We start from the raw sequence: 13,565 nt of genomic DNA, 5'->3' as shown, positions 1-13,565 counted from the left end.
ACTTGTACTACTTCCAGTAAGCAATTGACTGTCCAACAGTCCTTTGCGAGGAAGATGAAATATCACAGCAGTCATCCTGCTGCAAAGCGGATAACTGAGGCCTTGACAACTATGTTGGTGTTAGACGTGCGTCCGGTATCCGCCGTTAGTTCACAGGGAACTAGACAATTTATTGAGGCAGTGTGCCCCCGTTACCAAATACCATCTAGGTTCCACTTCTCTAGGCAGGCGATACCGAAAATGTACACGGACGTCAGAAAAAGACTCACCAGTGTCCTAAAAAATGCAGTTGTACCCAATGTCCACTTAACCACGGACATGTGGACAAGTGGAGCAGGGCAGGGTCAGGACTATATGACTGTGACAGCCCACTGGGTAGATGTATGGACTCCCGCCGCAAGAACAGCAGCGGCGGCACCAGTAGCAGCATCTCGCAAACGCCAACTCTTTCCTAGGCAGGCTACGCTTTGTATCACCGCTTTCCAGAATACGCACACAGCTGAAAACCTCTTACGGCAACTGAGGAAGATCATCGCGGAATGGCTTACCCCAATTGGACTCTCCTGTGGATTTGTGGCATCGGACAACGCCAGCAATATTGTGTGTGCATTAAATATGGGCAAATTCCAGCACGTCCCATGTTTTGCACATACCTTGAATTTGGTGGTGCAGAATTTTTTAAAAAACGACAGGGGCGTGCAAGAGATGCTGTCGGTGGCCAGAAGAATTGCGGGACACTTTCGGCGTACAGGCACCACGTACAGAAGACTGGAGCACCACCAAAAACGCCTGAACCTGCCCTGCCATCATCTGAAGCAAGAAGTGGTAACGAGGTGGAATTCAACCCTCTATATGCTTCAGAGGTTGGAGGAGCAGCAAAAGGCCATTCAAGCCTATACAATTGAGCACGATATAGTAGGTGGAATGCACCTGTCTCAAGCGCAGTGGAGAATGATTTCAACGTTGTGCAAGGTTCTGATGCCCTTTGAACTTGCCACACGTGAAGTCAGTTCAGACACTGCCAGCCTGAGTCAGGTCATTCCCCTCATCAGGCTTTTGCAGAAGAAGCTGGAGACATTGAAGGAGGAGCTAACACGGAGCGATTCCGCTAGGCATGTGGGACTTGTGGATGGAGCCCTTAATTCGCTTAACAAGGATTCACGGGTGGTCAATCTGTTGAAATCAGAGCACTACATTTTGGCCACCGTGCTCGATCCTAGATTTAAAGCCTACCTTGGATCTCTCTTTCCGGCAGACACAAGTCTGCTGGGGTTGAAAGACCTGCTGGTGACAAAATTGTCAAGTCAAGCGGAACGCGACCTGTCAACATCTCCTCCTTCACATTCTCCCGCAACTGGGGGTGCGAGGAAAAGGCTCAGAATTCCGAGCCCACCCGCTGGCGGTGATGCAGGGCAGTCTGGAGCGACTGCTGATGCTGACATCTGGTCCGGACTGAAGGACCTGACAACGATTACGGACATGTCGTCTACTGTCACTGCATATGATTCTCTCAACATTGATAGAATGGTGGAGGATTATATGAGTGACCGCATCCAAGTAGGCACGTCACACAGTCCGTACTTATACTGGCAGGAAAAAGAGGCAATTTGGAGGCCCTTGCACAAACTGGCTTTATTCTACCTAAGTTGCCCTCCCACAAGTGTGTACTCCGAAAGAGTGTTTAGTGCCGCCACTCACCTTGTCAGCAATCGGCGTACGAGGTTACATCCAGAAAATGTGGAGAAGATGATGTTCATTAAAATGAATTATAATCAATTCCTCCGCGGAGACATTGACCAGCAGCAATTGCCTCCACAAAGTACACAGGGAGCTGAGATGGTGGATTCCAGTGGGGACGAATTGATAATCTGTGAGGAGGGGGATGTACATGGTGATATATCGGAGGGTGATGATGAGGTGGACATCTTGCCTCTGTAGAGCCAGTTTGTGCAAGGAGAGATTAATTGCTTCTTTTTTGGGGGGGGTCCAAACCAACCCGTCATATCAGTCACAGTCGTGTGGCAGACCCTGTCACTGAAATGATGGGTTGGTTAAAGTGTGCATGTCCTGTTTTGTTTATACAACATAAGGGTGGGTGGGAGGGCCCAAGGACAATTCCATCTTGCACCTCTTTTTTCTTTTTCTTTGCATCATGTGCTGATTGGGGAGGGTTTTTTGGAAGGGACATCCTGCGTGACACTGCAGTGCCACTCCTAAATGGGCCCGGTGTTTGTGTCGGCCACTAGGGTCGCTAATCTTACTCACACAGTCAGCTACCTCATTGCGCCTCTTTTTTTCTTTGCGTCATGTGCTGTTTGGGGAGGGTTTTTTGGAAGGGACATCCTGCGTGACACTGCAGTGCCACTCCTAGATGGGCCCGTTGTTTGTGTCGGCCACTAGGGTCGCTAATCTTACTCACACAGCTACCTCATTGCGCCTCTTTTTTTCTTTGCGTCATGTGCTGTTTGGGGAGGGTTTTTTGGAAGGGCCATCCTGCGTGACACTGCAGTGCCACTCCTAGATGGGCCCGGTGTTTGTGTCGGCCACTAGGGTCGCTAATCTTACTCACACAGCTACCTCATTGCGCCTCTTTTTTTCTTTGCGTCATGTGCTGTTTGGGGAGGGTTTTTTGGAAGGGACATCCTGCGTGACACTGCAGTGCCACTCCTAGATGGGCCCGGTGTTTGTGTCGGCCACTAGGGTCGCTTATCTTACTCACACAGAGACCTCGGTGCAAATTTTAGGACTAAAAATAATATTGTGAGGTGTGAGGTATTCAGAATAGACTGAAAATGAGTGTAAATTATGGTTTTTGAGGTTAATAATACTTTGGGATCAAAATGACCCCCAAATTCTATGATTTAAGCTGTTTTTTAGTGTTTTTTGAAAAAAACACCCGAATCCAAAACACACCCGAATCCGACAAAAAAAAATTCGGTGAGGTTTTGCCAAAACGCGTTCGAACCCAAAACACGGCCGCGGAACCGAACCCAAAACCAAAACACAAAACCCGAAAAATTTCAGGCGCTCATCTCTAGTATCTACAGGTGATAACAATGGGCGTCTCAGTCTTTGCATATATGAATGCACGGATGTACACCAGGGGGTAAATTTTCTAAGATTGGAGTTCTATTTAAGCTGGGATGTTGCCCATAGCAACCAATCAGATTCTACTTCTCATTTATCTAGCACCTTCTAGAATAGGGGTGGGCAAAATACGGGCCACGGGCAGGATGTGGCCCGCAAACCGATCCTGCCCGGCCCACTGCCTCCCACCAGCGAGCAATGACAAGCGGCCCGACCGGCTGAGCTGCTTGTCATTGCTCTGCACTGCAGTACCTCCAAGCTGCCGACGGCGCCTCTCTCCCCTGCTGCTGCGTTGTAGCAGCCTCCTCCTCCCGCCTCCAGAGTCCCCAGTGACAACGGCTGTGTTCAGCTGAAAAGGGCCGATGAGGGGGTGGGACTACATGGGGCCTCAGGGGGCGGAGCTACACTGGACAAGAGCCAGACTGCTACAGATCCATCCTTCCTGCCACTGCCAGCCAGATCAGTAAGTTAATGGGAAAAGTGAGAGAAAGAAAGTGAGTGTTTGTGTGTGTGTGTGTGTGTGTGTGTGTGTGTGTGTGTGTGTGTGTGTGTGTGTGTGTGTGTGAGAGAGAGTGTGTTTGATAGTGTGCGTATATTTGTGTGTGCAGGCAGTGGCGTCAGACTGTTTTTAGGTTTGGGGGAGAGATCTTTAGCTCTCGCTATACCAATCCCTCCCATGTTCTGTCACCATGTCACCCCGGTGTTCTGTCACGTGTAACCCCCCCGTGTTCTATCACTGTGTAACCCCCCGTGTTCTGTCACTATGTCACACCCTCCGTGTTCTGTCACCGTGTCACCCCCACCATGTTCTGTCGCTGTGTCACACACCCCGTGTTCTGTCACAGTCACCCCCCCATGTTCTGTCACTGTGTCACCCCCCCCCCCGTGTTCTGTCACAGTGTCACACCTTTCCCCAGGGGCCATAAGACACTGGCTAATTTGCTTGCTGCACAATAATAATCCTAAATAAAATGTTAATGTGTAAAAGGGGGCTCTACCTGCTGTAATGTGTGTAAGTGGGGCTGTGTGGCGCAAATTTGAATACTGGAGACTATTGTGCAGCCTAATATGAATATGTATTATTTTTTGCCCACACCCCTTCCACATGAAGCCACGTCCCTATATTTTTGGCAAGTGGGGGGAGCTGCTATTTTGTATGTGGCCCTCGGATATTGACAGGAAATGTCAAGTGGCCCCTCAGCTGAAATATTTGCCCACCCCTGTTCTAGAAGATAATACCTGGAATTTGATTGGTTGCTATGGGCAACATCCCATCTTAAATAGAACTCCCATCTTACTAAATTTACTCCCAGGGAAGGACTTTGTGGCTGTATTTGCATAGTCTCAGGTGGGCAACCACCAATAAACACAGACACAGATGCAGCTGTGTCTGACTCAGAATCAGCTCCTGTGCTGTTTTACTATAATAAGATACAAGACGGTCATAAAACCACCCACTTCATCCAAAATACAATGCACAAAGCTAGGTATAAAATGACACCAGATATGTCCAACACTGGATCAAGTTCTTCACAAATGAAATAGATATTCTCTTTTCAGTATTTTAATCTATTTTACCTCATTCCAGATTCTAGTGGATCTGTCCCAAAATATAAATAAACATAAAGAAATATTCACCTATGTATAAATCACCCACACATGGATATGTGCACCCTTTCGATGGAGTTGATAGTTAGTTGCAATAGTGTATTTGACGGGATGCAGTTAATTTGCCGGCAGTAAGAATCCTGGTGGTCAGGATACGAACGCCAGAATCCAGACTGCTGACAATACCGAAAGCAGGAACCCACACTCACAGGGGCTATTCCCACACGTGGGAACAGAACCTGTGGGGAGCACAGTGAGCTTGCAAGGGGACACTTTGCACTCGCTTTCCTGCCGGCATCCTGATAGCCTGGATGCCGCTGACGGTATACTGACAGGCAGCATCCCTACCGTTGTTAAATCATACTGAACCTGGTTTGACCCCTTAGTCAACTGCACTCACACAACTGCCCCTTTCTCTTTGTCTCTCTTCTTCCTCCTTATTTTCCCCAACTTTCTCCGTCTTTCCTCCCACATGATCTCCTCTCTTCCCCTTTCCGGGCAGTGTCGGACTGGGGCATGAAGGCCCCACCGGGGGGATGCAGTTCTAGGGGTCCATGTTTAGGGGTGTGGCCAGCCACCGAAGAGACTCAACTATCCATTCGAGAATTCATGGTCTGGGTCCATTGATAAATACATATACTGTACACATATATATATATATATATATATATGGAAAAAAGTGGGGGATAGGGGTACCGGCGACCTGTGTTGTTTAAAAAGTACGTACTAAAAAACTTTAAATTTATGAGCCAAAAAATATATATATAAAAGTAAACCAGTTTAATCAAGGTATAAAATCTAAATAGATAAAAATGTACAAAATTTTTAAGAGATAAAAATATATAAAATCTCAATATAAGGTAGGAGATTCGACTTAGCTTTAAAAAATAGGCAGGGGGTCAGTGCAGGGAACCCAACGCGTTTCGTCACATATGACTTCTTCAAAGGGTATGTATATATATATATAGAGGAGGAGGTTGTGTGTGTGTGTGTGTCTTTTTCTCTCCCCCCCCCCCCCCCCCCCCCTCCCAGCAGTAGGGCCCACCGGGGTTTTTCCCTGTACCCCTGGGGCTCAGTCCAACCCTATTTCCAGGTATTTGGATCTGTAAAGGTGGAGATGAGACTCATGCTCACAGCTAGGCCTCAGCCTCTATCCTACCTCATGCCACTGGTTCACAGACCTTATGCCACTGGTTCACAGACCTCATGCCACTGGTTGGCTGGGGCAGCATAAGTCGTAACAAGGAGGCGTTTTGTATTTTCTTTTTTTTTATTGAAATCTGCAGTCCTGAACAGTTATGTCTGCTTGCCACGTATGTTTGCACACATTTTGGAGGGCTGAAGTAATCTTAGGGGGGAATTCAATTAGCCACGGTAATTTACTGCAAGCTAATTGATCCCACAGGGCCATTCATTTAGTCCCTGGAGTTAGCCCACAGGCTGCATTTAACTGGCATTTCGTTTTGCACCTAAGCGTGAAAAACAAATCCCTTATAATTAGCCTGTTTCAGGTGCCTCATAACGTTGACACATAGGGGGTCATTCTGAGTTGATTGCTCGCTAGCAGTTTTTAGCAGCCATGCAAACGCTATGCCACCTCCCACTGGGAGTGTATTTTAGCTTAGCAGAAGTGCGAACGGAAGGATAGCACAGCGGCTACAAAATAAAAGTGCAGTTTCAGAGTAGCTCCAGACCTACTCAGCGCTTGCGACCACTTCAGACTGTTCAGTTCTGAATTTGACGTCACAAACGCACCCTGCTTTCTCCCAGCCACACCTGCGTTTTTCCTGGCACGCCTGCGTTTTTCCAAACACTCCCTGTAAACGGTCAGTTGATACCCAGAAATGCCCACTTCATGTCAATCACTCTGCGGCAGACATTGCGATAGAAAGCTTCGCTAGATCTTGTGTAAAACTACATCGGCTGTAGTGAAAGTACGTCACGCGTGCGCATTGCGTCGCATATGTATGAGCAGAAGTGCCGCTTTTTCACTTAATCGCTGCACTGTGAAATTTTTTTATCTAGCGATCAACTCGGAATGACCCCCATAGTTCTGGGATTCTATGTGTTAACACCAAAAAACAGGCTAATTTAACAGGCGAGAAAAGGGGGCTGTTATTGAATAGCCCGATGCGTTAAAGATCGAGGCTACCTCCCTTTTTCACCCCCATTACATTAAGGGAGCTGATTGAATTCAACCCTCAATCAGTACTTACTTTTGTTATATAGATACAGTAAAACAACCATACTTAAAGGAGCAATACAACTTCTACAATAAAGATATGTATATAAATCATTGCCTATAGTCAAATCACAGTTTTATTGTACCCGTTAGGATTGCTTTTGTATTATTCCACACTCATAAACTACTGTTTTAATTATTGTTTATATTATTGTGAAATGTCTCATAAAACCCAACATAATGTTATGATGTTTGCATATCAATCCATACATTTTTAATTGATTCTGTTGACTTAATTATATACATTTTGAGGATTAACTAATGCCATTGGTAGACTTACTATGTATAAAGTTACGTTAAGCAAGCTAGCCAAAAAGACCTTAGTTTAATGAAAAATATACATTGTGACTAATTTGAGTATAATGCTTTTAGCCTTTCTTCTGGTGGTTTTATAAAAAAAAAATGTGTCTGGTTTAAATGAAATCTGATACTGTTAATGGCTTAAAAGCAGCCACCACAGGGCTATGGTCCTATACAACAGATGCTTCTGTTTTAGTCCGTATCAATATAATGCCTATGAATATATTTTCATAATGTATGTAATACAGTATACAACCTCATAATAATGGAGAAATACTTGTTACTTTTTCTTATATTTTGTTCCTGTACTAAATATTCATTAATAAATCACAAACGCAAAACAGACCTGTATAACCTGATTGATTACTAAAACATGAATAAAGGAAAAAACAAAACACAACATTTAGAGTTTTGAATAAGATTTTTGCACTCATGTATATTATAAACATATACCTGCATTAATTTATTCCTGATGTCTTAGAGAACCATTAGATCTTGAAAGTGAATGTACTTTTTTTTTTAATTATTACTAAATGGATGGGCAAATGAAGCCATTTTAGAAGTCTAAGATATAAAGCATGATAAAAATTGAGTGATTGTCACAAGTAATGCTGGGACCTATGACAAAAACGCTTTTTGAATTTTCTTTGATGTGTGTGGCTCTCCTCTTTAATAATTTTACAGCTGGATAGATCTGGATAGAGCTCTCAGCTTGCATTAATTACTGAATAGAGCTTTCCTGTTTACATTTTTTATAGCTACTGCCCACTGAAAAGAAAATAAAGTCTGGAATGACTCTGCTCCTTGAACTATACTTACTGCATGGAAAAGACACTTACATTGATCGAGCAGTGGGATGGGGTATTTTCCCACTTTGTGACAACAACTTAAATGTTTTAGAAGGCAAGTTTAAATGTCCATTCTTGAGAGGACATTATGACACAAGGATTGATCGCTTCAATAAAATTGAAGATCTTATCATGACAGATTTGGACCACTGGCTGTGTAACTTATATTTTCAGGTATGATTTTTTTTTTTTTTAGTTTTTATTGAAAAGCTGTTACATACATTAGTAAATATAACCCTTTGGTGTATTAAAACAGTGTAGTTAAGTTAATCTTTTCCTTCGGTACTAAGTGGAATATGCTCAAGTTTATGGGGGTGGGTCTATGGCCCTTTGCAAATAAATATAGCTGCACCTCCTGGGCTTCCTTTGGTCCTAGATAGACTGTCTGAAGATTGGTTATCTTGGGAGATGACTTGTTGATAAACTAACACATCTTGTTCTTACAATCCACTGCTCAAAACTGAGGTCTGAGGTGCACCCAGCATTATTACTGATGATAGCTCCAAGAGTCACAATGTGTCTTTAGGAGTACAATTCTCTGCACCAATTTATTTATTTATTAACAGTTTCTTATATAGGGCAGAATATTCTGTTGAGCTTTACAATTAGAACAACAATAATAGAACAAAACTGGGTAAAAACAGACAGACATAGAGGTAGGAAGGCCCTGCTCGCAAATAGGCATTGATACACAAGGATAGATGCTAGGGAAATAGGCATTGATACACAAGGATAGATGCTACCTATTGCATAATGGTCCACCAGATTGCTAGGTTCTTAATGGTTTGTATGATATGATCACCCAGCAATTTGGCAAAGGGTCAGGAGGGTGTGAGAGTAAAGATAGACAAGCTATATGATGTTATGTGTACTGTACAGAGAGGATGCAATTCTCCTGTCATGTAGCAATCCACAGGGCTCCATCTTATTTCCAATGTTATTTTTAGTATACAAATTACCACTGCGTGAAATAATAAAACTCATGGTCTGAATTGCCAGTGAATTACAGTACCATTGTTATGCAATTGATAATTTTAAACTGTCCTTGCACAGTGTACTAACAACCATTGGGAAGACAGCATCAGTCTAGCTGAAATACAAAGGTGGGTGATCGCCAGTTAACTTCAGTTCTGAGGAACATATCCATTGTCCAGGATAGGAGTAAGCATTTGATTCCATAATAATATCTTCTGACCTTGATAGATACATATGGAGAATTCACATAAAGGGCATTAGTTTAATTTAATTTTTACTTGTAATTAGAAGTATTTAGGATACAGATAAACATTTAAGTTTGACTCATTTGTATCACACAAGCACGAAAAACTACTGTACATATCAAGGAACACTTTTACAAGTCTAGGCCAATCTGGGCCAAGTGCCAGCAGGGCATGCTGTCCCTGGACTGGTCCTCTAGTGGACTGCATAGGGACACCTGAGAGAATGGATGATTTTTGTTTGCTGTCTTGGATGGGGGTAGGCTAAATATTTTTGACATTGATTGCTGGATATCACTGATGGCTGGCTCAAAACAAAGTATCAGGAAAAAATGTTTTGTAATCTTCCATTTCCATTCTTTTGTCCCATATCTATCTAATCTTGGTTCTGGTGTATGTTACGGTAGTGTTATCTGGGAATCTGTGTGTAGTATCATTAATGTTGTTTGGATTGGTGTAGGGGAGTGATGATATATGAGAATGAGGGGATTTAATAATGTGGTGTGTGTAGATTTTAATGTAAGTTCGGTTAATTTGATGTCAGGGCTGGTTGAGGTGAAATATGTTTATTTATTAAATATTAATATTATTTGTGGGGTCATTGCCTGTTACAGAGCACTTTTTTGTGTGGGAGTTAGTTGGAGGGCGGGCATTTGATAGATGCACCCTCTTGGTAGTATTTGGTTTCATGGGTGGAAGCAGAACATGTTTTCTTGTAACATTTGATTAAGCACTAATTGAGATGCTTGTTTGGCTTATTACCCCAGAACAAAAGTTAATCCTGACTGCATGAGATACCCCTGGCTAGGAAATACGTTGAGGTAAGATAGACACGTTGAATTGAAAAATTATTAATGCCATTTTATCTTATATTTTAGATCTTAAAACTGCCACTATATATAAATGAGCAAAATGAATATGACATCTTTGTTCAGCTACCAGCAGAATTTCTTACATATTCTAGTCATAATGAGAAGAAGATTGGCAGTGAAGAAGACATACAAAAGCCATTCAGAGAAAATGATTGTAAACAATCAATTCTCAACCAGGAAACCCAATCAAGTCTTTTTTTCACCTACTCGCAAGGTACAATATTCTTCATATTGGAGATCTCATAGTAAACTTAACATTGTGTTTTTTAAATTCTGCAAAATCATTATTTTAAAACAGTGGGAGTGATTCAGAGATGGACACATGGTACACAGCAGCTGTGTAATTGGACACAGCTGCTGTGTTCAAATATGCTAATGCTGTACAAGGTGTCTTGTGTTAATAGACGCCTCCTACAAGACTCTGTGATCCACTGCTGCATCTGAGGCATCTGGCTTCAGCACTCCTAGAAAATTTTCAGGAACGTTGCCTGGTGCTACCCTATGCCTGCCCCCAAACAGATGCAGTCTGTCACTCGGGACGTGGCTTAGAGGGCTCTGTGTGCGACAACGTGGGAACAATTCTGCATAGCACAGGTCCTGTGTGTGTGCAGTCCTCCAACCACTGGAGTTTTACGCAAACCATCAGGTTTGCATACAACTTGGAATCAGGCCCAATATTGTAACAATATGATTATAGCATTGATTAAATTCACTATAATATAATCTCTTTGATACAAGGACCACTTTATCCAGCAGATTCAAACACTACTAAATGCTGCTCATTTGGGGATGTATGATGACAGGTGTCAGGTACCTGCTAATCATAATAGGACACATTTGTGATCTGTATTTTACTTCTATGTTATTAACTTAATGATCGATAATATTAGTTTATACTAAAACTGAGTACACACTAGATGACATGAAACATGTACAATGTCTTTGAACGATTTCCCTTGAATTTGTGTTGACCCAGGCAAACAATATAGTGCGTACCCACTGAACAATTTTTACAAATGACCAACGATAAACAGGAGTCATCCGATATTATTAAATTGTTGGGTTTCAGCCTAATTTAACATGTCATTCATCCTTCATGGCATACACACTGGATGAAATGCACCTTGGCGCTAACGATGTAGCCGAAATTGACTTGCATGTACAGATGACAGAAGACCTCGTTAACGACCCATGGGAATGCGCATCGTTGACTATATAGTGCGTACACACTGAACGATTTGACAAAAATGCTGTTCAGAAATGTAATCGGCAATATTGTTTAAAATCTCGCACAGTGTGTATACAGCTTAGGTTATACTTTTAGAATTAAGATCTTATAAGACACTGAAATTATGATACATGCAATATACAAATATATAAGCACACCTGTAATACATGCAATGTACAAGTATATAAGTACACCCTGAAGTAACTATTACATTAACTCAAGGACACTTGCTGCACTGTATTTTTCCCTTTTGGGTGTAAATTGAATACATTTAAAAGAAGGGCTCAAGTATTTAGAATTGTAAAGACTTTAAATCATAAGTGTTAAAACTTGTGTTCTGCCCTCGTACATTTACATTCCCTTACACAATCTCTGTTTTCTGGCTTTTGACCCATCCATTCAACTACACAATGCGGATGAGCTGCAACGAGCATCGTAGACTCTCCAGCTCACAAAAGAGGGGTCTTGTACTAGGCTAGGCCTCCCCCATTGGGATCAGTGGGCTAACATAACCTGAAAATAGCATTATGTATCGTAGGCAAGTTCTTACATAAACAGCTTGTTAGATAGCACCCTGTATGCCATCCCTATAAAACTTTAGAGATTCAGTAGCTACTGTGATGTCTGATATCTCCTGCCTTCAATCTTGTTGCATACTGGTGATACTTAATTCTGTTGTTAAACATGTACAGTACAAACATGTACAGTACAAACAGCTGTTTCCACATGTTTTAACAGCAGAGTTAGCTTGATAAATATGTTCTTACTGTATATATGTTTGACCAGGGGCGTAGTCAGAACTTTGTGGGCCCCATAGCAACATTTTGAAGGAGCCCCTGTCTCATTGCTTCCAGAGTGACACCTCTCCGCAGCATTTGTTAATTTTATGCCCCATAGTAAAGTAATGCCCTAGTTCACATTATGTCACATTACAGGGCTGCCAGTACACATTATGCAACACATGACCCCCAATTCACATTATAATTTACATGCCCCGTGTTCAAAATGTACCCCACTACAGTGCCCCTAGTTCATATTATGCCACACTATAGTGCCCGCACTTCATATATTGCCACACTACAGTGCCCCAGTTCATATTATGCCACACTATAGTGCCTCCACTTCATATATTGCCACACTATAGTGCCCTCATTTTATATTATGTAACATTATTATGCCCTTTGGTTCATTTTATACCACATTACAATGAGCAGCTCCAGTGACATACCTAGATATATTGCAGAGTCCAAGGCAAAATTATGTAAGTGTCCCTATGCATCTACCAGTGGTGAAAAATGTATGTAATACAAGAAACTGTGACAGGGAAGGTGGGCCCCTCTCAGTTCTGGGCCCCATAGCAGCTGCACTCTTTGCACCTATGGTAGCTGCACCCTTGTGTTTGACCATTACAATTTGTGCCAAATTAAAAGTTAATTTAAACTAATGGGAAGTACAGCAACACATTTTAAACTGCATGAGTAGGAAAAGTATATGAAAAAAAATCAATAGAAAAATTATGCTGAGATACAAATTATGTTTACTAACATCAAAGAAAGCATTTTTACAGCAAACTAATGTGTTTAGGGTAATAACAGTATTTTGTTGGGCCTTGGACGGCAATTTTACAGTATGTGATCAAACCCCTCACACTCACATGTATACCCTTAAATCACTCCTCTCTCTCCAAAATCTCTAACAGCATACTGTCCACACCCATTCCCGCCCCTAACTCTTTGGCCTCCACCCTGGTTACCTCCTCTGATGCCTGCCTCTAAGACTTAACTTGCTCTATCCCACACACCTCTGGAGCTCACTCCCTCAACACGTCAGTTGATAGTTTCAATTAACATTCATACCCTTTCAAACACCTTTTCATTAAATCTATCAACCCTCCTCCTAAATATTAATTTATTTATCCACCCCTAACCTGCACCTCTTCCCAGTTCACCCTCCAACTCTTTGTCACTTATTATGTAAGTGCACATGCCAGCAGTGATCATTGTCTTTTGTCAGCAGGTCTATTCATCAACTCTGATATTGCATGCTCTTCTGTACCTTGTATACAGGTTAATCGAGTACCGAAATGCCTGCCCTCACTATAACTTACCACCTCTTACCTTAAAAGTTAGTGATTTACTCTACTTTTACCACATGCCCTGCCTA

At 42.4% G+C, this 13,565-nt stretch overlaps 1 protein-coding gene across 1 annotated transcript in view; it reads left to right on the top strand.

Annotated features, from left to right (window-relative positions):
- Positions 1–13,565, top strand: part of LOC134929627 (uncharacterized) — a 147,263-nt gene that overhangs the window by 83,471 nt on the left and 50,227 nt on the right. Inside the window, exons 6-7 of the mRNA XM_063925211.1 lie at positions 7,996–8,259; positions 10,181–10,388. Coding sequence (XP_063781281.1) covers positions 7,996–8,259; positions 10,181–10,388 — 472 coding nt within the window. The remainder of the gene's footprint in view (positions 1–7,995; positions 8,260–10,180; positions 10,389–13,565) is intronic.

The sequence above is a fragment of the Pseudophryne corroboree genome, chromosome 5 (genome assembly GCF_028390025.1).
Source record: "Pseudophryne corroboree isolate aPseCor3 chromosome 5, aPseCor3.hap2, whole genome shotgun sequence".
NCBI lineage: Eukaryota > Metazoa > Chordata > Amphibia > Anura > Myobatrachidae > Pseudophryne > Pseudophryne corroboree.
Note: the sequence above shows the minus strand (reverse complement) of the source record. Positions and strands in the feature narration are given on the sequence as shown.